The 25,699-nt window shown below is 37.3% G+C and overlaps 1 protein-coding gene across 4 annotated transcripts in view; it reads left to right on the forward strand.

The window, feature by feature from the left end:
* Positions 1 to 25,699, forward strand: part of SKAP2 (src kinase associated phosphoprotein 2) — a 125,804-nt gene that overhangs the window by 40,979 nt on the left and 59,126 nt on the right. For all 4 annotated transcript variants that reach the window (XM_009282028.2, XM_019472798.1, XM_019472797.1 and 1 more), the window contains exons 5-6: positions 22,792 to 22,869; positions 23,610 to 23,693. In XM_009282028.2, coding sequence (XP_009280303.1) covers positions 22,792 to 22,869; positions 23,610 to 23,693 — 162 coding nt within the window. The remainder of the gene's footprint in view (positions 1 to 22,791; positions 22,870 to 23,609; positions 23,694 to 25,699) is intronic.

The following is a 25,699-nucleotide window of genomic DNA, read 5'->3' on the forward strand; positions in this document are numbered from 1 at the left end:
TCGTGTTTAATTCACATGTACTTTAAAACAGAACAGGTCTTTCAAGACTTAAATGAATTTAGCTAAGGTTTCATTAGAAAATACTGGCAGCGTGTCCCTCAATTTGCTAGGCAAATAGTTGTGTCATTATCTGCCATCTTGCTAATAAACAGTTCAAAGTAAGTTAGGTGTATGCATTTGAGAGCTGCAACTGTGGAATTCTGCCCTGTATTTTCAATTTGAAGTGTATGTCTTAGTCTGTATTGATCTGAATCTAACACCAAATATTCAGTAAAGAAAATGATTTTTTTAAAAATTACTTTGCAATTAAAAATCGCTCGTCTTGGGAAAAAGTAGAGGAAAAATATTGTCACGATTTTAGTGTATCAAATTTTTATCTGGTCTTGCATTTGGGGGATATGTTGGCTACTATGAGTGCATTCATCTTAAATGGACTGAAATTTTATTTTTAAACTTCCTTCTTTGATTTGGACAGTGCTGAATGGTGAGAATTTCTGTAAAATTGTATGTGTCCTGTTTTTGTGTTAACAGAGCATAAGCAACAGCTGTAGTTAAAATCTTATGAAATACAGTACTAATAAATACAATTCACATTATTTTAATAGACGTTTTTATGTTGCAGCAATCAGTGTAAGCTTTCATAGTGAAGTACAGTTAGTACATATGGTATTGCTACAGTACTAATTACATTTATTGCAATGGCTTTTGCTCTGTGTTTCAGCCATGCTTTTGTGCGGTGGACTGTTTCATAGAGGCATGCTGATAAAATATATGCTATGAACGCAGCAGATGATATTAGAATAGATAAATGTAGAAGTTGGTTACAGCTGTCTGAAGGCCTCTTGGTTATGAAATACATATCAGTGTTGGTCCCAAGGGTTTTGAGGATAACTGTGGCAAGAGAATATATGTTCAAAGGAGAGTCCGTTCTGTACGGAGCTTTCCAAATCTGTTGATACAAGCTCTGTCACGTACACTGCTTCTTATTTTTACCATTCTCATTCTTCTAGTGCTCAAAGGTTGCAAACAAAAATAGGGTCCTGTTGCAGTAGGTACTCTGCAAATAAAGAAGGCAGGGGTGTACAATCCAGCATGGTGTTTGAGGCACTCTTATAGCAGTGCTTATAATACTAGTCTTGGAATGAGAAAATAGTGGAGCGCTATCGTCACAGCAGCGCCCCTGGGCTAAATAGTTGTTGAGAAGCGGGGCCGGTGAGCATGGGCACTGTAGGCTCACAGCCTTGGAGTTACTGCTTCTGAGGACAGAGCTTGTGCCTGTCTGGCATTGGGTGCTAGTGCAGGTGTATCTGAGTCTTGATTCAGAATTGCAGGAGGGTAGCTGATAAGGTTGCCACACCATACTCAGTAGTTCATTACTTCTGCACAGGTAGCTGTGCTGTCCATGAAGCAGTTATCAAACCTGTGCCAGACGTTTACTTTAGGTAAATCCAGCCTTGATTTGGGAATAAGAGCAGGTATGTGAAGTGAAAGACTTCTCTAAGGTCTCTGTCAGGCCTGTTTTTCCAATTTATTTATTTATATTTTTTACAGTTGGTTGGCATGGAATGCCTCTCATCCTGGCTTCTGCTGGGGTAGAAGGACTGGTTCTTTTTAATTGCCAATATGCTTTGGAACACAAAGCATTTCTTTAATTTTTAATGCTAGAAGACTGTACCTGTGGTAGAGTATAATACTGAAGACTGGGGCCACAATGCAGAAAGGGATATTAAAAATGGAAAAGTAATAGGATACTTTCTGTTGCACTTCTAATGAGTTGTTCAAAGCTGGTCAAAGAGCACTGAAAGGAGAGGGTAAAGCCAACAAATGTCTTCACGTTTACCTCATTCCCTGGAATGTCATAACTTAGGGGAGAGGCGACTCCTGATTGACACGCTGGATGTGGCTCCCCCGAAAACAGCTGACCTGTCTTACAGCTCAGTCCCTGACACCTGTGCAACCCCTTTGCCTCAGCCCTCCTGGGCAGATGGCTTGGGGATTCTATTTCTGTGAGTCTAGCTGGCAACAGGACCTGTGCCCAGTGGAGGTGGCATGCTCGCCCAGTTACGAGGACTGTGGCAGGAGAGTGGGGATACGTAGGAATAAAGAGCTCACTTGGCTAAGAATCTCCCCAATATGGAGAGCTGCCAGTGAGTAAAGTGGGTGCACAACGTGATCTGGGTAACCCAGAGAGGTCAGTTCTTCATAAATGGAGGAGGCCATTAAATAGAGCAGGATCTCAGGGAGCTGGGACCAAAAATATGGAGAAAGAGGAAATAAAGAAGAAGGGGAAATGATGAGAGTTTAAAAGCAGGAAGCAGTCTGGAAAATGACACTACTGGACATAGGAAAGGCTCTGAGGGAGTAAGACTGTAAGGCTTGATGCAAAAGAAAAGGTTTTTCCAGAGATAGGCACTGGTGTCAGAAAAGAAATGAATAGAAATGGAATAGAAAGAAATGGGGTGGGAAAGGTGGTTTCCTGCAAGCACATTTTTCTTCCAGCTTCCGTGCAAGAAGCTTACTGCATTTTCTTTAGAGAGCTCTGTTTGGCAAATCTAGGTGATTATGGGAGTAAACTAACAGTGTCTCTCTAAAGCAGAATAGAGCGAGATTCATCTCTTCTATGGCTGTGTCCAGAAGACCCTCCATCTCCTCTTCCATCACATGAGGGGAAATATCTGTCAAAATTATACTTCAGATTCTCGCTAATGGTGAGAGAGAGGATGGGTCTGAACAGCCCACTCTTGATGTGTTGACTGATATTCAGGTGTAGTTGTGGACAATGAAATGGTCAAGTCAGGTTCTAACAAGAGTGTCCCAGGCTTGGTGGCTTTGAAGCTGTTTAAAAAGAAAATGTCTTCTGGCTGGAAGGCTATATACTAATCATTTGGATTTAAGATTGGAAGATACAGTTCCTCTGGGAAATTTTATTTATACCATAAATATTATGGCAGGAACTGGTTTCCTGAATTTCATACTTTTGTTTCACGTGCTTTTCTTCACCTCTGATAGGCAGAGATCTTTCTAGTTCTCTCACATACCCTTGCTAGGCTTGCTGATACCTTCTGTAGTCAATGTGTATTGGTTTATAGCACTGCCAGGCCCAGCTCCTAGCTTTGGACTTGAGGCCCGTTTCCTGTGCCCTGTGTCTGCTCTCACAACCTGCCATTGCAGCTTACTGCTATTTCCCACCTTGAGGGTTAGAACAGGATTAGGAAATGAGGAGAAATGGGTGCTGGAAGTCAGGTGGACTAAGGAGCGCCCCACAAGTTCCTGCTGTTCTCCTTGCTGCTCTGGGATTGGAAATTCTCTCATGTCTCAGAGGGAGGGGAAAAAACTGACTCCTTGGTATCGTGTTATAATACTTCCACAAGTTTCATTTCCACGAGGTGAAAACTTTGAATTAGTTGTCTTTAGAAAGTTAGCCACACAAATATATGAAAAAAAATGTGCAATATTTAGGAGAACCTACTGCAGAAATGTCTGCAAGTACACTTTTTTTTTCACATGCTTTTGTTATTTTCTGCTGTTCTGAGACTTTCTTTGGGGAAGAAAGTCTGCTTTTTGTGTTGTTTTTAATGCTTCATCAGTCTGGTGTTCCTGTGTCTGTTGGGATACTTGATCATGAAAGCAGACCCTCAGACAGACCGGTCCTCTACTCGGTTTACTCTATGGCACATGCAGCAAGTGCGACAGCATCGAAAATGTCCTTATTGTATGTGAGGTGTAGAGCTGATTTTATGCAAGTATAGTAGCTATTAGATTGAGTGCTAAGGGCGTCTGGCAGCTTAGCCTGATACATGTACAGAAGTCTCATAGCTTAGCATCAAAAGCAGTAAGGTGATAGATGATGGCAAAAACTGTAGTCCGCTGCCCAGAGTAGCAGACCTGTCAACTCTACTAAAGATCAGTACAAACATGAAGCTCAGCGCCAGTGAAAATATAACTGTTTTTTTCTTTGAAGTTATTTTGTTCAATAATCCTCTAAAAAAATAATGCAGAAGATTCTGAATTGTAAAGTTTAGTCTTGTGTTGCTCACAGACTCGTTCAATGACGAGGGTGTTCTCTGTAGATGGCATTTGAGGATAGTAGGTGAATTATTTTGGTCTAGACTTCTCTTTTTAAAAAAAGTACATAACATTTCCTGGATGCTCTACAAATAAAGAGCATGCAAACTAAAACAGTATCTTATGTGTAACTTTACGCTGCTAAATTGTGCAGGTTAAAAGCTGAGATCAATTTATGTTTGTTTTAAACTGCAGCAGCTGTGTTGGCCCTAAGCATGTATCAGTTAGGTGAGATAGAGGTGTGACACTCAATGTTGTTGCAAAAGACATAATTGTCAAAGGATTTTCTTTATGGATTGTGAATTCAAGGTGTGTGTATTATTACCAAAAAACTGCTGGGGTTATGGTGGCAGCTTTTTATAGTAAGGGATTGTAGCTGATCAGTATGGAGAACTGTGCAGTTTGGTCTGTAGCTTATATATTTTTTTTTTTTTCGCTTGATAAATTAGTTCTTGTTGTCTGTGCACTTGCTGGTACGAGAAGCACGGTTTGTACTAAACTTCACTAGCGAATGCCAGTCATAAGCTTTGAAAGATTTTAAAGTTGTTTGTTGCTTAACCAGCAAGCAAATGTGAACCACTTCTTTTCTAGCATTTCTTCTTCCCGCTCTACCACTGATGCAACTGCTCTCTCCAGTATTGAATAAACGGTCCCCTGTTAGAACAACTGACATCTGGAAGACTCTTCACAGTACTTCACATAGCAATGTTCTGACTCAGCCATTAGTTGTCAGAGCTCAAATCGGGGTCATCTCAAGAAATCTGTAATGCCTTTTACTTCTAGTAAGAGCTGGCCTGAAAATCTGCTTAATGTTGTCATTCAAAATTTACATGGTTTCATTAGGCTTATTAAAAGCAATGAAAAATGCAGCAGTACGTAACACTGATAAAGCCCTTTCACCTTGCTATTTCAAATCACGTTTATGGACGATGAATTTAGCTTCCCAGTAGCCCTGGGCAGAGGTATTATCTCCATTTTATGGACAAGAAAACTGAGTTAGATTCAATGACTTGTCCAAGGTCATACGTAAGACTGGTAGTATTGGGGGAAAAAAATGTCCAAACTTCTGTCTTAATTACATGATAATTTTTTTGAATAAACTCACTGTCTTAAAAAGATGCATCTGTGTCTTTAGGGTTTAAAAAATTATTTTCAGGATTAATTTTGCAAAAATTAATCAGTATTTTCCTCAGAAGCATGATTCTCACGACTGAGAATATTAAGTAGAATTCATATCCTTTTTTGTAGACTTCAGTTCACTGCTTCCTACAAAAACTTTGTTGTAGTCCACTTTGGCTCTGTTGTTCTCTGCCTTTGTGAAATAAAGCTGCCCTCATTATTTAGCATTCTTACATTTGCATATGTACAAGAGGGAACAGCTGCTTTCTGCAGGGATTTTGTGTACTCATTCATATTCCCACAGTGGTGGCCTTGTTCTGAAGCACACTGCTACCCTGTGGAAAAGCAGAAGAATACATGGACAATATAGAAATCAGTTTGTTATTAGACATTTGGAAGTACTGCCATAAAGGGAAAAATACAACCACAGAGTTACATTTTAAAATCTGAAACAAGTGCCATGTAATGATGATCTATAAAAGTATCTTCCTCTTAGAGCTGCTGGAAAGTTATGGGGAAAAAATTCTGTTCAAAAACATAGATTTGTTTTTTGAATTTGTTTTCTAATATTATCACTAAGAATGTTTTGTGTTTTTTTTAAAAAACGAACGAAAAAATAGTACTGCTTATTTCTCATTTGAAGGTGATCTTGGCCTAGGTAATAAATAGCCATTCCCATATCCATGGACATAAAATTACATGCCTCTATATTGATATAAACTTGACGTTTCCAGGTATGATCCAGACAACAGTTCAGTTCCCAAAGATTTGTGAATAGCTAGCCAGTCACAGGAGTTTGGCCCTTCCTTATTTTTTTTTGAACACTTTTACTGTATATTTTCTAATACCTCAACTTTAGATCTTAAAATTTTTAAGAAATATATGAAAAATTAAATGACAAAAATAGATTAATTCTCTCCATAAACTGAAAGACTTAAAATCCGTAATCCATGTTGGAGATAAAGAGAACTAAAGCTCCAGCCAGAGATGTGAGAACGCATTAAGGACTATAATTTGTACACATTGTGTGCAAATGCAACATCTTAGTGAGTTTTGAGAACTTTGCTTTTCAGTTCTTCAGAAAAAAGCAAATACATTCACTTTGCATTTCTCTTTAAAATTTTGAAGCATCTTAAATTGATTTTGAGAAAGAACTTTGAGTCCAAGCGTATGTAATTTTATCCCAAAGCATTAAGACATATATATACATGAGATTGTGAAAACCTGTGCAGTTAGAATGGAAAGTGTTAGAATGTGATAGTTGCAACTGGACCAGCCATTTAAAATAATACAATAAGAATATGATTCTGAAGCATTTGCTTCCTTGCTGGAATTTTTTTCTTGCTCTTTTGCCACCTTCTGCTGTTGGAATTCTTGGTTTAATAGTAGCAGATAGTATTAAAATATTTTCAAGAGGGAGGAAAGCACTTACAGAATTATTAATATTCTGCTTATGGATATCTGAAAAAAAATTGAAGGTCATAGTCTGACCTAGAGACCTTGGCAGTGTCCTTTAAACAAGCATTAATCATACGTAGTGCATCAAATCATCATGTGCGAGATAACATTAGTGACCTCTCCAACTGAGAATAACGAATGACTCTTAATTTTCCTTTCTGTACATGACAGTAGTGTTGACAACCTCTGTGTATATTTTTTGCCCTGTACCTAATCAACTGATCATTCTCAACACAAAATTTTCCTTGAAGTACATCTTTTCGCTCCTATTTCTGCATGATAGGAACCTGTGTAGAGAACATGTATGGATTAGTCATCATATATGCATGTTTATTTCTGTTGGGATGTCTAAAAGCAAAGTAGTTTCTGCATCTTTTATGCTGATGAAATGACATACTGAACAAGGGGAATTGGATTATGTTGACTAGTTAAAATATATAAATGTATAAAGCTGTGCTTCAAAACCTGGGTAAAAGTACACCATGCAACAGCATTCTTGGGGAAAATGCATATTGCTCAAAACATTTTTTGATAATGTCTTTATTGATGTGAAAAACTTAAAATAATCCATGCATCTTCTACATTACCTGTATGAAAGTTGCTTAAAAGTCCTAAAGAGGGCATTAGTAGTTCTAACTGGAATTGTGATGTGCTCAGAGATGTCTTTATATGCAGTTAGAGAGTCAGAGTAAATATTTTAGAGCTAAACTGAAGACTTAATTGCCTGTCAGCTGCTGAAAAGGTCTTGTTAAACCAATTATAACCCTATAATGCCTTAGTCTTTATTCTAAAATGGCCATCACTGCAGCTACAGGGTACTGGAGGAGTCCACAGGATTAATGTGTGTTAAAGGGTTAACAGGCACCTTAGGCAGTATTTTGTGACTGTTGCTGCCTTCACAGAAACTGCCTCAGGATTTCAGCATTCTGGCCTGTCAGTCTTGCCATTGTTCCATCACCTGTAGTCTGATCATTCCAGCTGGTTTCCTCCTTCTCCCATTTTTGCAGCCTGGCCTTAAGTATGAGCAGTGGCTGCTTGGCTGAGCCCTGCAGAGACTTGCAACTTGTTGGCTGTCCTGATATTCATTCAGCCCTTCACCATGGATTTGGAGGCAAAAGCAATGTGCCATCTCGTTGGCATCTTGGGGTGTTGCAGATCAGAAGTCTGGTCTTGCTTTGTCTTTCACTGGTGGTGCCAACTGTTAGTCTGGCTCCCCAGATGTTTTCCTGACCAAATTTCACTGAATGGCCGTGGAACAGAGTCCACAGAAGTCTAATATATTTTAAGATTTTGCTGCAGCTGCAGACTTTCTCGGTGGCATTTGTTTACTCGTTTGTTCTTTTTGGCACTTGTGTCATTTAGAGATCAAATTAGCAGCCTCTGCTGCTAGTTGCTAAAACCGAACGGTTCATAGGAGAAGGGTATCAGATTAAATCTCAGAAGACTAAGCGCCCTGAAGTACCATGTAGCATCTCTTTAAAAGGTCATAATGGGTGGCTAAATAAACTCTGTGGGTTTTGGCCATGTTGCTGGAAGCTTTCAGGAAAACCCTCTGAGTGGTGGTTTCAACCTTCATCTGCTCGTTAGTCAAGACTAAGTACAGCTGGGCTTTTTCAACCACTCAGCTAGTAAAATTGGCAGTAGGGTAAAGTGAAACTCCCTTATTTGATCGTATAGGCAATGTCTAGGATGCTCATCATGTTCACATCAGTTGCAGTAGGTGTCTTTGTCATGCTTGCTCTTTTCGTCGATTGCTTGGGGTATTGCAAATTAGAGATGATTAGATGCTCTTTCCATAATCCAACTAAATATTGAAGCTACATTTGAGCTGTAACATTATTGCTTTGCTGAAGTCCCCTGTGAGAGTTTTGCCAGAGGTTTAAAATTCCTAAGCCAGATCGTATTCTGTATTACAGAAATCTTTTTAAAAAATATTTTACAGAACGGCTTCCAGCTCAGTAAGCTTCAATTTATGAACATCTGAATAACAGAAGAAAGATTAATAAATCTGAGCTACTATGCAATTTATAATCCTTCGCATACCTACAAAATGCTGTTTTTCCTAATAGGCTTAAATTCTAGTATGCTTTTTAACCAGTAAGGTTCATCTGTTTTTGATGACTTGCCTCAAGGGAAGATCTAGAATTTTAGTTCCAGAAAATTATTTCTACTCTGAATTTGAGTTTCTCATTGGCTAAAACTCTTCCAGAATTTGCAGAGAGAATGTTTTATGTACTGCACTGTACTGTGTTGTAGGATAACTGTGCCCTACATATCTTCTACTCAACCTGAAAAGGACACTACAAATGACAGAGACATGAAGTTCAGTATTTGCCCCCGAGTCTGTGTCACCACAGCTAGCTTCAAGTGGTTAGTCAAGTCCCTGATTTTTAAAAGGCTAATTGCTTCTTAAAGTCTAAAAGAGAGAGTTAGAAGAAAAAAAGGTGTAAAAAAGGGGGGTCCCCCCCCCCCCCCCCCCCCCCCTTTCTTTCTTGAAATGTGCTGACTTGTTTTGTGCTGCAGCTCACCTCGTTCACCCTTCACATCTTTCACCCTTCAAATGGTATTGTTCAACAGTGACACCTTTCTGTATTTAATAACCAAATGATAAATTTTAGGTTGTTCCATATTGTAATACATGTCTTCAGCCATGTTTGTTTTTTAAGACTAACAAGTTCTCAACAGTGAAACAAACAGAACAAATCTGTGTGCTGATTTTTGGGTTGTCCATCTGCTTAACAAGATTCTGTCTTGTTAATCTAAATCCCTCTGTTGGTCTTCGCTTTAATGGCCTTCAATGTTGAAGTTCATCATTGCCACTTAAAGTTAGTGCTCCTACTATAGTGGTGTGGTTTTTTTTTTCCTTCCCTGTGGATCTATTTCAAATTATAAAGCAAGCACATCAAGTTTGTGATGTATGCTGTGACTATACCTGGTAACTAAGTCAGTGTTCTGTGCTCAGCCAGTTGTGTTCAAGCGCATTCCTGAATCTAGGTTGCATCTCTAGAGCCAGCTGGATAATTTAGGCTCTGTAGCCTAGTAATTAATGTACCGTCCAAACCAGCTTGTTTCAGTTTCTGTTCTGAGTATCAGTTTCTCTGATTTCTCTCTTAATGCTTGTTTTCTTTTTTTTTTAAACAAACCAACCAACCCCCACCTTCATCTGCTTAGTGGTTTTTTTTTACACTGTCTTTCCATAGATCAAGAATTGCTGTTATGAAAACTTAAGAATTAAGCAATTGTGCTGTTCTAACTCTGAGATTTAATTCTGTATGGACATTAAAGTTGTTATGCGCTGTGCAGATAATATGGTATCATGCTTCTCTGAAATAAGTTACCAAAGAACCATAAGAACTACGACATGATTAATCATGCAAATTAACTTTTTAAGGGTTTCTACTTTATTTGTCCTTAAACATGAGTTCTTAGATTTGTACCTTTAAAAATATTTTCAGACTTACTCCTTTGAGTTGTCAGTTTAGTTATATAATCTAACTTTTGCTGTTGTATACAATGGCAAACTAGGCACAAATAGCTTTATAGATCTGAAAGATTAGTGTGAGTTTAGTGTGTAACTGAGAGTACTATCTGCATTAATTCTTCTCAGTTGTTTAGAAAACTATGCTTTGATTAATATTTGCCTCCTGTAGGGATGGAAGTCTCAAAATGGAGAAAAATCTTGAAGGACCACACCAACCTTTATTGTAAAATTCAGTTCAGAGCTACAGAGATGTATGAAGATGTAACTAAATATTTTTGTCTCTGTTGTAATTAAACATTATTGTTTTTTCCTTTCTCACTATAGACTTGATGGTGACCTTTTTTCTTTCTGTGTAGTCTTAATTTAGTGCTACGGCTTCAGCTCATTTCGCTGAATAAAGGATGCTAATTTACATGTATCTACACAGATGGTCATCTCATTTTTTCATTTAACAATATGCTACAAGACATTCTTTACTATTTTTCCTGTTTCTATAGAAATTTCTTGCTCAAAAAAAATCTTTGTGTGACTTCATTATTATAATAATTTTTAACCTTATTAATATAAAAAAAGTCAGGAGAGTACCTTTTGGGGCTGTAAAATACGACAGTAGATGCTGCCTCCAAGAAATAATTAAATGGAAAAGTGATAATATGTGTGAGGGGATCTTTCTGAGACTATTTGTAAACTTTTGATTTCTAAATGTTGCCTTCAGGCTTGGTAAGAAAAGCTCAGTGTTTGTAAAGATTATCCTGACAGCAATATGCTGGGTCAATTGTCAAGACATGTTTAGCATGGGGGGATGTATTAATCTGCTACAGCTACCACTGTAAGTGGTTGGAATAAATAGAGGGCTCAAGCAGATGAAGAAGGATTAGCTGTGTAAATTGAGCAAACTCTTCAATCACCAAACCAGTGATTTTACAAAGGATTAGTCTGCTTTTACAAATATTGATTACTGATTTGTTACTCAGAATGAAGATGATATACCTTGTGCAGTTGCTATGTAGTATGCTAGTGAAGTGTACATCATTCATATTAATGGGATTGTCATAGGCATTACAGAAACTGACAGATTTATTATAGCAGCGCCGTTAGCATTGTCATAGTTAAGGTTGTGTCAGCATTTCCATTAAAAGTCCCATATTCTTTTTTTTGGTGTTCATAGATCAACTTGAAAATTTGCTCCGTTGAAATTTGGCAATACCAGTTTATAGTATTGACGCAATTATTATTTTTGTGCACTTTTAAAGAGAACTGAATCAACACATATTAAATTAGAAGAAAATACTGCATATGATTTTAAAAATAATGTTCGCAGGTTTGAATTCTTTTTTTTTAGTGCAGCTTTTGAGTGATATTGTGTATGTTCAGTAGTTTCATTAAGCCAGGTTTGTAGAGGAGCGTATGTGTGTTAACCAGTGGCTATAAAGTGAAAATAACCGAGGAATTTTTGTATAAATGAGCTCTTTTGCCTCTCTAAAGGCTTGTCTAGCTTTTTTCCAGTGCTACTAGTTATCTGCTAAAGATAATTACGTTTCTTACAAATCCTGTCCCACTTACATCCACAGACCATAGTATTACCACTAAAAACTGTCTACAGACCAAGTAATGCTATTCTGTTAGCAGGTTCAGTTAATTCAGTTAACCTTTAATGTTACAGCTGGTTTAAGTTTCAACAGTGGTACATTCACTGGGCGGTTTGTCTTTTGAATCCTTAATTTAGGTTTATGTTCAGAGGTAGGTTTAAGGAAAATTCAGGTGTGGTGTGAGAATCAAGGGACACAAGATGAGAGTTCAGTGAGTTTGGAAAAAATCCCACTGACATTTATTCAGCTACTTTCTCATTGTAAAAGTCTTAAGTTTTTAAAAAATGCCCATTTCTCTGTGTCATCTTTCTCCTCTTATACAGATATGCCACAAAACTCAATCACAGCTCTTACCTTGATTCTCTTTTCCCAAGTTGTGATCCCTGTTGCAGAATACGATGGTAACTGGTTTGTGTGAACTTTCAATCCCTTAACAGTTTGGGATTTCCCGTTGTAGATCTGAAGATATGGAAACCTCTATGCATTTACCATAGGAAAAGACAAGCATTTAGCAAGTCAATCTAAGTGATCCTCTTTCACTTTTGGATTTCAATCTCATAGATGGTATGCAAATAAAAAATACTATTTCAAATATTCCTACTTGATACTAAAATCAGTAAGAACTGCAAAGAGTCATCTGAGAAAGGTAATAGTCATGTGAAAAAGGAAATACGTTCTGTAGCTTGGTATGACTTAGAAAGGCCACTGAAAAAGTAAAGTGGACATTTCAAGTGTAACAAAATGGGACTTACGGGAGAATTGGAACAGTTGGTCTGATCTCTTCTCTCTTGTTCAGAGAAAAACAGCTTCTGCCAGAGCTCTTGTTGCTTGCAACTTCAAGTGTGTGATTTCTTCTGGAGACTTCAAATGGAGTGGAAAATATTAGTGTGATCATTCAGAAAACTTGGAGTTGATATTGGAAAGTGGTTCTTCCTGTCATTCTCAGTACTCCAAGGTGAATGACGACTGAAATTTACATCTGGAAAGCTTTCAGGAAACTCAAGAGTGCTCTGCTGGCTTCTTGCAGTGTGCTCTGCTGGCTTCTTACAGTGTTTCCCTTGTTCTTTTAAGTTTGGTCCCATGCAATTACAGCAAAACAGGAGAATTTTTTATCTTTGTGGTAGCAACCTCCTTGTGAGAGGAGGTTTGAAAATAGTGATGTGTTTTTTCCAACAATGAAACCTTTGGATTTTTATTACCTCTTTACCACCTGTTTCAGAGTACTTAAAAATAAAGGTACTGTGTTAGTCACTTTGGAGTTTTTTACCTTTAAGTTGTCTCATGGTCTTGCTCTGTAGATTGATTTAATGTGTTTTTGGTTTTTTTGTAAGTGCAATGTCATCGTTGCAGAAGGCTAATTCTATCAGAACTTCCTACTTCTACTTGCTGAATGATAATTCATATGCATTTTGCATATCTGTTGCAGTGGGAAAACTTGAAAGGCTCATGTGAGATTTTTTTCCGTTTGTTTTTATTTTAAAAAGGCTTGTCTTTACATGCAGACTGCAGCGTAAAGTCATACCTCCATCTTAATCCAAATTAGGTTTCGAATGCAGAGGAGCTTTGAGTGTGATAGTTCACTGATCACTGAGCGTAGTTTTTTCCTTAAATTATCAGTAGTAGAAGAAATGTATCAAAAATGAGGCAATGAGGCAGAACATTCAAGCCATTTTGTGTTTGCAGGAATACATAAAACGTAGAAAACGAAAACTGTAGCTTTTGTGGACCTCTCTACTGAAATCTGCAAGTGCCACTTTTAAAGATGTGAGTCTGTTTTTAGCTGACTGTAGGAATTCTAATCTCTTCCTTTATACAGATGAAAGATTTTTCAGATCCAACCAGTAATGTTAAAACTTTTTTTGATCAAGGATATGAGCTGTTGGAGCATTTAAAATGCTCAAAGTGTGTACGTATGTTTCCTTTCAGAAGCTTAGCAGGCCGAGCCTTTGGCCAGGAGTCAGAACAGTTGGAACTTCGCAGACTACACAGCTAATCCGAGAGGGCTGCCACTTCGCATAAGTGACTTCCATATATAAAGCATCATACAATTTACACTGGGGTTTTTTATTGGTGTTTTGTGGTAGTCTGAGAATTTCCTTGTTTCCCTGGATTTCTTTGGTATTGCTCATTGTATTTCCAGTGTGTTATGCTTCTGAGAGCAGGAGTTAAAATGTTCCCCTTCCCAAATATCCCTATTACAGATTGAAAGTCAAGTTGGATTGTTTTCCTGTTCAGCTAAATTTGGCATGTCTTGAACTGTAGGGTTTTTTTGTTGTTTGGTTTTGGGTTTTTTTGTTTTGTTTGTTTTTTAATTTTTAAAGGGGGCTTAAACTAGCTTCTGGAGCTAGAAACAGAACAACTTAGGAAAGGAGGTAAACACCATAGAACTTACTTAGGAGAGGGTACAGGGCAAAAAATTTGGGAAATGATAAGAGGAAGAAAATGTATATGCTTTTTGTTTAATTGATGTGTGATTTGTGAAGAGTCTAGCTTGCATGGTATTACCAAAATTTGGGTAAGAGTCTCAGAGTTCATGTGATTTAAGCTCTCATAGATCTGTCAAAATGTTGTTGAGTAATAAATACTTGGATTACTATGATGCTGAAACTAAAAGAACATGTACTACTAATTTTTAAATATAACTTGAAAGTTCATTGTTTAGCTTTGCAAGAAATGACATTTGGCAGTTTTTCTGCCAAAACGTAATAAATCCTTCTCATGTTCAGTTAAATAGTTGTCATTGCTTAGTCTCAGTTTAGGCTTATTTGCTGAACAAAATGTGCCAGTTGCCCAAAGATGAAATTTTAGACCCTTCAAAAGTACTAATTAAAAACATTATGACAAAATCAGAAAAGTAATAGGAAACTTCTAGTTCTGATTACCATAAGTTTTTCTTAAGGTGTTGTGATATGTGGTTATTTCTAAGGGATTGTTATGCTTACCAGGTGGCTATTTAGAAATAGTAGTAAACTGCAGTGTACAATTGTATTGTAGTATTACCTTTTCCAGATGTTTTAGATGTTAAGCTGAAAATTGGTTTTTTTCACCTGGACATATTAAATGCTAGCTTTTAATGTGCTGTTTGATAAACCTATAGGACTTTCTTCCTATTAGTCATCTGGGAATACAGGAATCATGATGTGGTTAAAGATGCTATCCATATGCAATTTGACATCGTACTGGTCATACTCCAGCTGTAGACTCTTTATACCTGGCCTTTTAATTTTCTCTGATTAGCTAACAGCACCTTCTGTGGTTCAGCTATCGTGTAGATATTCTGAATCTTTACTTAGGGTTTCTAATCAAAATTGGATGTGTGTGCTTGTCTGTGAGACGATGCTGGGAAACTTCAACTTGCCTACATCACTTCATGAGAATTTCCAGTACCTCTAATTGATCCATGATGGTCTATTTTGACTTGCTTCTATCTGCAATGCAGAGGCATTGTTTTTTGTCTTGTGTTTTCCTGCATATTTTATTTCTCATAACAAAGTAGGACGCTGAGCTTTTTGCTGCATAGGCAAAATTTGTATTGTCAATCTCTACAACTGATACACTTTTCTGTTAGCTGTGTGTGGGCCTCTGGGTGATTGAAACCTTTCTGTCTTGCGCTGGAATGATTGATTAAACTTTGATGATCCTTGGAGGGATTTAAGCAGAACTCTTACATTTCTATGCCTTGTATTACAGTGGCGTGAGCGGTAGACCTTGTACAAGAGACCTTTTCTTTACTGCTGTATCTTCTTTCTGTCTTCTTGCCTCAGAATCTTTGAGAAACAGCAGAAGCGGGAAGGCTGCTCCTGTGAAGCGTGCAGTGGCCCCTTCTATAACCCTGGGGGATAATGCCTGCTCACAGCAGAAAACATAACTTTTTTTTTTTGCCATGTGCTGTGGGTGTCATTTGTGAAATTTTAATAATTACCTATGTGAAAGTAAATCTGGATCAAGGGGTGAAAGCCATGAATTCCTCTGTACATTAAGGTGCTATGCAAAATGTAACAGTGGGCGTTTTAGAACCAGTTTGAAAGCTAACAAAAGAATGCACAAGTCCAGGACAATACTGGTTTATAAATTCAAAGTTAAGTTTGCATGAGGAGTGCATGATCCAAGATAATTCCATTAGGCTGTGGATCCTGGTGAATGGAGTCTGACTGGCTGACTCCCGTAATTTATTAAAAATAAAAAAAAAGTCTTTGTCAAATGAAATATGTTACAACTACTAAAGAAACTTTGCTCAGAAAACAGATGAGGATTGAGAAGCCATAGATGTAAGATTTTTTTAGATTTAAAATATCTAAATACACAGTTATTTAATTAGGGGCTAAATGAAAATGACAAAAAGAGACAGATTTCAAGCATGCTAACTGCTTAAAAGAGCTAAATATTTCTGTAAAGACTATGTTGCAGTAGTTTTTAGGCTGCCTGGCCCACTGCCTTCTCCTGAGCTTACAGAAAGGGAAGGGAGGAGAAATGCTCATACTGCTCTCCTTCCAAGGGAGGAGTCAAGAAGAAATACTCAGCTTTTAGGCCTCTGAGGGTGTGGTATTAGTGTTTGTAACCCAAACTTCATATCCCAAATTAGAAAGAATTAAAACTAGAAACAGATGATACTGCTTTAAGTATTCTTTAATAAAATACACTGCTGGCTCTTCTTAGAGGAATATATCAAGGCAAGTTATTCTGTGAAAATTATTGTAAACTATTAGAGAACACAATCGTGAATGCTGGGGATGGCTCCGGAGCAAAACTTCACAGACTAGGCAGTCTTTGGAACAAGCACTTTGAAGACCAAAATGCTAACTTTTCTTGAACCAATGTTTCAAAAGCTAAACATTTTCATTATATTTATTCCCCTGAGTGAAATGTGTTTTCTTTAACATTTATCTTTTGATTCTTGCATGTTAAACTAATTCAGAGCTATTAGGCTACTACTTTTGCAAAATACTGAAGTGGTCTTTGTGAAAGTGTTCAAGACAGTTGATGAAGCTACTGAGATTTTATGTGATCTTCCTACTGATAACTTTTCCTTAATCAGAAGACTCTAGGAAATAGGATTTTTTAAAATTCAGTATACATTAATCTTCTCTTTAATAAAAAAAAGTGTAGGGAGAAGGTATGCATATGAAAGTAAAACACCTCCTCTTTAGCCTAGATTCACAGTGCTTGTGCAACAGATGTGACCCCAGTGTATTGCTATGTACAGATTCAGAGATAATTGAATCCCTCTGTAGTAGCTATTAAAAATGGGTAAATGCTGTATTTCCAGATCAAAATGTAATGGAGAGATGTGAAGATTTTTGGGAGAAGTGTATGAGAAGGGGGGTGGGAGGGAAGAAAAGGAGATGAAAATACTTTTTGTGTTGCTAGAAACATTACGCCTTAGCTCAACTGTAACACAAATATTTTCAGAAAATCTTTGCCAATTTAGAATTGCAGCCTGAGAGGGATCATAAAAGCCCTGAGCTTGAGGACACCCCCCCCTATTTTCTGCATTTTAAAGGATATTATTTCAATAGTTAGAGTAGCAACTCTGTTTGTTTTTTAGAGAAACACCCAGTTTCATACTAAATTATAAGGTACACTTTCATATTGCCAGCATTTTTCCTCTCTGTTTTCTAGCTGATGACAAAGTTTTTACTAACAGTAATTCAAACAGGAATGGATTTCAGTTTCTCCTTTTGTATAAATGGGTCTTCAATGCAGTAAAAAGGAAGCTGGAAAAATAATTTTCAATAATAGTGATTATTTTTTTTTTTAGTTAAAGGAAGATAAAGAAATAGCAATCACTGTTTTCTCCATATAATCAAATTAATATATTTTGTCCTGGCAGTTTTCTTTTACAAAGACTGAAGAACAGTGAATTATTCTTATTTGAGCAAGAAGTCTTTACCATTATAATAGTTACACCTATGGTCCTCTACTAGGAAAGCAAGCTGTAATCAGCCACTTAACTGTTACTGAATGACACTTATCTCCACTTCGCCTGTTTAACTTCCCATAAGCATGCTAAGCACCTCTTCAGAATGCATTGACCTCTAATTATTTCTTGCTTTATGTATCCCTTAGCCCACATTGAAGAAATAAAAAATATTCCTATTGGTATACGGTGCAGAATAATACAACCTGGTTTTGTTTTATTTATTTTGTATACAGAATGAAATTTTAACACCTTTGGGTCCTCCAAAAATCAAAATGCCATGCATAATGATTGAATTTCATGCTTTATCATGTGAAGTGACATTGATGAAACTGTTTTTAAGTAATGGGCCAAATTCACTATTGCAGTAGGGCATAAAATTGCATCATTCAGGCTTTTGACTGTCTGATTACCAAGTTGCAAAAAAATTGTAGCCATCCTATAAGCTGTAGTCTGAGGTCTTTCTGAAGTCACAAGATGCATTGGATTTGTGGGATTTGTGCAGTGGAACCTGTACATTAACACACCTACGTTAACAACGTTCATGTTTTTCTGAAGTCAGAGCATGACTGGTAGAAAAGCTGGCTTTATGCTTGAGTGAGAGCATTTTGCTTTCTTCTCACTGGAGGAATTCTTAGCCTGGCAGCAATAGCATTATAATAACGGCCAGCTGCTCACTTGGCACAAGAGTACCTAGAACCAAGAGGAAGAGCCTGGTGCATTATATGTGTAATTTACTCTTCTCTAAAACTTGAAGGCTTAGGCCCCATAAATATTTTGATCTGGTCTTTGGCCTTTGTAGACATCAGTCTGGGAATATGCATGTGGAGCATAGCTTGCAGATTTTAGTTTGGAGTACATTGAAGTAATTCCCACTAGGATAAGAAGAGAAATTATTCTGGGAGATTCATCTGTGAGTGGGTGGTCAAGAAAGAAGGAAAACCTTTAACGTTAAGCAGATGGACCTCCCTCACTTTATACTGTATATTGGGAATGCAATATAATCATCTCCCCAAATATTGGATAGTATTGACCTGATTTTCACATCAAAAGAATAAGGTTCAAGACATTATTTGTGAGGTAGAAACTTGGGAACGGAAAGGAGACTTTTTTAGTATCCTCAACTCTGTGCTTGCCCACCATTGTCAGGGCAATGATACAGCAGAAATTAGGTCTGGAAGGGTACATAGGAGCAATCATTGTACCTTTCTCCACCTGTAAACTCACACAGCTGCAAGCCACAGAGCACTTCTTGACTTACAGTGCCACTTTACTCTTTGGTATTTAAAACTGGCTTCAGAAATGACAGTGTACCAAAGGAGAAACCAGGGAAGACTATGGGCCTTTTTAACATCTTTATTTCTAAATCCTTGAGATGTATCTGGAAACAGACCACACAGGGGTAGGAAGTAGGTAGGAAGACATGGTGGTCTCTGCTGGTCTGATTTTGGGAGAGAAATTTCGCTCTGATCTGGTAGTCAGTTTGACCATAAGTGTCTGAGCAACAAACACTGAGGCACCCAAGAAAGTTAATATCAGTGGGTGCTATCTTGCATCCCTAGGATGCAAGTTCCTTGCATCTCTACATTTCATTTCTTACAGTGGACAATCTCCAGTGAAATTAGAGGAAACTGAAATTCAGGCCATTTCACCTGCATCCGTGAGAGAGGGGAAAAATTTTCCTTGTCCTGAAGACGTCCTGGGGTGTGCGTGGGAGTATAATATTTGGGAATTCAGAGCTTTAAACTCTAAAGGAGTATGTGATTTGAAGCCAGTTGTTTAATTTGCTTCACAGTTCTTTATTAAAAAAAATAGTAATGCCTTCTTTCTTGGCAGTCTTTCTCTGTGTTAAATAGATTCTTTGTAGAAGGAGCTGTCTTATTCAAAGCCCCATGCAGTAGTCAACTAATGAGTCTCTGATCTCAGCTGCTAGTGTAATGTAAACAAATGCTGCTTTACTATAACAAAGTGCTGCTTTAGTGATACTTTTTTTTTTTTAGGAGATTTGTGCCAAGCCTGATCTATTTCAAATGAATGGGGAAGCAACATTTTGATTGAAAGCAACTGCAAAACCCAACCTGTTATGCAAATCCCAAGCTTTCAGCTGGGAGGTCCCACATCTGGGGGTTGCAGTTCGCTCTAAATCCTGTTTGAGATGTGGACGGGAGAGTAAAGCAATGAAAAAGTGGAAGAAAGGTAGAAAGGTGAGCCGGTTTAGGAGTCTTCCATGCTGGCTCTAGGCAGTAGCTGGAAGGAAGACGTCATTCGCTCTTCTTTCTTCCCCTTCTTGTTTTTGTTCCAGTACAGGGGTAAGAGTGTATCTGTGTTTGTGCCTTCTTCCTGCCACATATGCACAACACCTGTGGTTAATGAGAATCTGAGAGGAGGTGGTTCTTTCTTTCCTTTATACTTTTCATACTACTTATTCTCCCTCCCCTTCCTTCTGGACGTACAGGGGAATGAAAGAAGGAATTTAGCCAGATCTATGCTTTTTCTTTCATGTACAGCTGTATATGTCTTGGGGTATTACAATTGGGTCCCTTTTTCCTGCCTTTCCACTAAAGTTCCATCATATTTTGTGGTTCCCAGGCTTCTCTGACAGAATGATGATGATATCCATGTGATCTGCTTTTGCTTCAGCTACTTACAGATTGTGAGTAGCAGTGAGGCTGACCAGCTGCTGCTTGTTTCATGGAGTTGCTGCCTCAGTTGCCTTGAGGAACAGAAAAAGAAAGTGGCTTCTCTACAGGTTGAGGGTGGGAGGAGCACTTCTTTCTGCAGTGTCACCGGAACAGTGGAAGACTGCCTTTTTTCATGCAGGTTCTTTTCCTCACGAGCTTTCAGTGCCCTATGCAAAATAAATGTAGTTTCAGAAAATGCCATCATCAAACTTATCCTGACTTGTCTCAGCAGAAGCAGCAAAACTGGGAGTGGAATTTTGATGCTCTGAAGTAGCTGGTTCAGCTGAGCTTCTACCTATAGGCAGAATAACGTTAAGGAGTCCCCAAAGTATGTACTTGTTTGGGACTGTGTGTCCCATTTGATTTGACTGTTCACTAAATGATCACTTGCCAAGCTCTCATCAAAAACCAAACTGATGCAAAGAATAATGTATAAAATTAGATCCAAATAGTTGTTGAAATTCTTAAATTCAGAAATTTAAGAGTGAACTGGTTTTGTTTGTTTGTTTAATTATGTTTTGTGTCAACCACATCTGTGGAGATGCACTGCTCTAAAATGAGCCCTACTGGATGAGGGAAAGCTGTAAGTGTTGCACACTGATGCCTCCCAATGACCAATATAAAGCAGCACACTATGTATATTTGTAAAACTCTTCACCTCCCCCACTCATAATATCATCATTAGATCATCTTTTAAAGTAACTATTAAACTTACCTTGTACCAGCCAGTGAGTGTCTTTGTGTTAAATCCTCATTTAACATTGTGCAGTGATTGCATATTATCAAGTGAGGGGGGACAGCTGCAGCATTTTAAAACGCATGTACATGGAGCCTATAACTCTTGTATTTTAACACAGTAGTAAGAATTCGATAGAAGCTGAAATAATAGCTAGTGTACTCCTAGCCTTTAAAAATAATATTAATAAAAAAAATTCAGTGGAAATGTCAATGTATGTAAAATTTTATCTACTGCCTTATGGTATCCAACAAAATCTTTTGTTGTCTAAAAAGCCAGTTGTATTATTTAAGGAATGCATTCTCATTTTAAGTATTCTCATACTTTAAAAAAATAACAATCTCTGCAAGTTCCTTCCTACCTCTTTTTCTCTTACTTAAATACAGTTGTGAGGAGAAATAAGACCACCATAAACCAACTCATTTGTGGACACTGATTAAAAAAAAATTCTATTTTAAGGGACAACCTAAAACTCCAGGAAGTTGGCATCACCTTCCAGAGACAGTGTTCTTGGTTCAAGGTCAGACGATTGATCTTTAACCCACCCTGCATAGTTTAAAGTGGTTTTTATTTAGCACAGGGGTTGTCTGCTGATATCAGCCCTTTTTAGTATGTTTATATTGGTAGAACTTAATGAGATTACATATATTTTGATGAACAATTGCTGCTGTGTAAACTTGCCACCTACCTACAGTGACTCTTTATGAATATTTGATGATAATAAGTAGTAGGAACTTCACTGTGATGCTCACATGCACTTAAAAAAACAGCAGCACAGGAATACCTTTTGTTCTGCTTTTTTGCTTGCAGTAAACAGTATGACGTATATACACGTTAATTATTGGGCATATCTAGCATATCTCTGTTCCTAATAGGAGGAGTTCCATTTAAATCATAATCCTGTTGTTTTAGGAGGCAAAGGATGCAGGATGAAAGATGCAGTTTTTAACATCTGGATTTCTATTTTAAGTTGAGGTGGGGTTGACTGGTCGGTCTCGTGTATCTAGCTATGAATTAGCAGTTGTGAAAAAGGAAAAAAAAATACAGTAGAACACACCATTTTGCAGATGCAGCCATGTTCTACAAAATCTAAAATTAGTATTTGTAGATCAACAATTTTGTAGACTTCTGTGCAATGTCTTTGGTCTATCCAGTATTGCCTTATCGATCCTATAGGCAGTACTTTTGTGTCATTGCAAATTAGGCAATATCTGTCAACAGCGGGCATCACCTTTTATCATCTCTTCATCTGGTTTCTTTTTTTGTAGATGGTGTAATAGAGGGTCCTCACCTTGTATGTTGTTTCGAGATGTTTTTGTGCGAAGCTGGTATCGAAAACCACATTCCTGATTTAATTGTGTTGAATTGTGATACTTGGTTTTGTTTGCACATTTGAAAACTAACTGCTTTCATTATCCAACTTGCTTTACAGACCATGTTCAAAACACAGCTAATGTTTTCTAAGTTGCTGTAGCTTGTTTAATTACATATTTTTCCTTCTGAGACTTGCAGGGCCTGCTACACAGGTATATTTTTCCTTACTAAAGTGGTGAGGACAGCAGCAACAGCTCTGACATTTATAGTTGGAGGGTTTTTGTACTTAAAATAATCTGGCATAGTAGTTACTAGAATTATTTTTTCCAGTAGCTCCTGCATATTGAGAGTGTAAAATCCATAAGTTTATTAATGCTACTATAGTATTGTTCTTGAAAAGCGGTGCTTTACAGAACTTATTTTTCTTTCAGGGAATCAGTTTCCTCCTATTGCAGCTCAAGATCTTCAGTTTGTTCTGAAGGCTGGATACCTGGAAAAACGCAGAAAAGGTAAGTAACTATCTTTGTGAAAACTAGCGCGTATTTTTTTTCTGGGAAGTCTATGGGTCAGTATTTGATGTTATACACACAAATAACTTTATACAGGAGTGATAAATAAAATGGAATAGAAACTGAAGTGTTGAAGCATTATTATGCAAAAGCAGCACAGCACATAATTGCTCCTGTAGTATTAAAAGAAAATCCTATTTCTTTATTGACTAAAAAAATCATGCTGTGAAAGTCCACTGCCAGCCATAATTCAGAGACTTTCAGATATTTTTGAAGAAAACATTAGGAACGTATGTAAAAATACCATATGTTGACTTCATGTTTCAGTGAGCATCAAGATTTATTTTCCTTCAAGAGGGCAAATATTGATCTCAGCTTTGGTTCAGTCAATATTTACCTTGATTCAATAAATCTTATATTGTCACTTTAATACCCACTTAATGCTGCAATAACTCTAGGAAATATTTAGGAAGTTGTTCATTATTTCCTTATATTTAATGTTACACATGACTTCTCTCTTTATATGATTTCAAATTCCCATTTGTTTTCTTACTACCAACTTTTATTTCTAATTTCCTTCTCAGTGCCATACATTTCTCATCTTCATATCCACATTTTGTTTCCTTTCCTTAGCACCTTCCCTGTCTCCTCCTCCCTCTTACCTTACTCTTGAAAAGAAGTAATGTATTTGTGTTCAATAATGACATAAAGTGATATAACACAAATTATATTAATTGCAGACCACAGTTTTCTTGGCTTTGAATGGCAGAAGCGTTGGTGTGCTATCAGTAAGACAGTCTTCTATTATTATGGAAGTGACAAAGGTAATTAAAATAATTATGATAAACTATAAAAATGATCTTTTAATGCACAGAAGAAGATGAAAGCTTTAGTGGAGTTGGAAACTGCGAATCTAAGGTCATTTTAAGAAAGCAAATGAAACTTTTAAAACAGCAGGTGGTTCTGAAACAGCGCTGTGAATTTTAAAAATGTGTAAATAATCTTCAGATCTGTAAGTGATGTGCTCATTTTCTAAAGCAGGGAAACTGAGGAAAAAAGGTTAAGGTACTTGTAAAGCTACTTTGTGCGCCAATAACAGCTAGCTATTAGGTTTGATAGTATGCTGGTACTCAATTAATTTACTGGACAGAAAATGTCCTCTCTGTCCAAATATGATTTTCATTTTAAAACACCCTCTAGCAATTATACCTTCCGAGTTTTTTTTAAAGATGGTTCTATCCAGGAAAATGTTAGTCTAAAAACCGCATAGTGGAGTTCCATGTTTCTTTCTAAATAGCTTATGTTCTGAAAAAGCTAGAAATGAAGTAATGTACTTAACTAAAAGCCAGTCATGGAGACTAAAGCTAGCTTCTGAAGGTGACTTTTAACTTTTAATGGCCAGTTTAGAAAGAATCTGGTATAAATGTTGGAATATCACTTTGAATTTTTAAAATTGACAGTCAAAAAAACATCCTTTAAATTGTGTGCCAAGTGTATTTGATGTTTAAGGGCAAAACAAATGTTACAAAAATATCTGAGTAAATTTTAAAAGTGCAATTACATCTCCCCCCCCAAATACTTATTCCTGGGCAAACTTTCCATTGAAGCTTTTTCTTCTTCTGCTTATGTTTGTGTGACTCCACTTGAAATTAGTGCAGGTAGTTATTTTGTTTTGTTTTATTCAAAGACTAATTTAATTTGGTCCAGTTTCTTTCATTCCTCAATATGCTGACTCATTTAATCTCATCCTGTCTTTAAAAACAAAAGAAATAAAGTAAGGGTCTAATTGTAAGTCCAGTTTTCATCTTGCTACAGTTTCCCATCATATTCTCTGTTTCCAGAGTATATCTGCTAAATGTTCCCTTTTCTTCTTTACTCTTTTCTTGGGATTTACAGATTGATCAAGCTTCAAAAACGAACAATCTTTCTTCAAAAATTTTGAGGAGGTGTGGCGTAACACTGATTTGTCAGTAATGATTTATTTCTTTCTCTGGAAAATTATCTTGTGCTGTTTGTTTATATATAGTTATACATTATCTAGTACTTAAAAACGGCAAATTTTTTGGTCAGAATATATTGCTAGTTCTTAAAGATTGTTTTGCTTTTTTAAATCTTTGTCTTTTCATCTGCTAGTTTAAAAAAAAAAAAGAAAAAGCTTGGGTTGTTTTTTCTTGTGTCTGTTCTAATGATTGTTTATGCTTTCTAGCATATGATCTTTGGATTAAGGCCGGAAAACTGCCCACCTGCCCGTTTCCCATCCTTTTTTTCTTTTGACTTTTGCAACAACCTGATTATCAAGGCTACATTGTCATTTCTAATACTTATGCTGAAAGTTAAGATACATGGAAGCGTGTTCCCCAGCACTCAGCAGGTTGATGTCACGTTAGGAATTGACTGTGATATACTGTGGGATCTCTTTCCTTTATGGACCTATAGACAGATGCTTTGGCTTATACATTTACAGCTTTTGTAGGCTGCAGACTATTTAGGGGTCCATACTGGGACCAGTACTGTTTAATATCTTCATCAATGACATAGACAGTGGGATCGAGTGCACCCTCAGCAAGTTTGCAGATGACACCAAGCTGAGTGGTGCGGTTGACACACCAGAGGGATGGGATGCCATCCAGAGGGACCTGGACAAGCTGGAGAAGTGGGCCTGTGTGAACCTCATGAGGTTTAACGAGGCCAAGGGCAAGGTCCTGCACCTGGGTCGGGGCAACCCCCGGCATCAATACAGGCTGGGGGATGAAGGGATTGAGAGTAGCCCTGCTGAGAAGGACTTGGGGGTACTGGTGGGTGAAAAGCTGGACATGAGCCAGCATTGTGC

The sequence above is a fragment of the Aptenodytes forsteri genome, unplaced genomic scaffold (genome assembly GCF_000699145.1).
Source record: "Aptenodytes forsteri isolate BGI_AS27 unplaced genomic scaffold, ASM69914v1 Scaffold164, whole genome shotgun sequence".
NCBI classification, from domain to species: Eukaryota; Metazoa; Chordata; class Aves; order Sphenisciformes; family Spheniscidae; genus Aptenodytes; species Aptenodytes forsteri.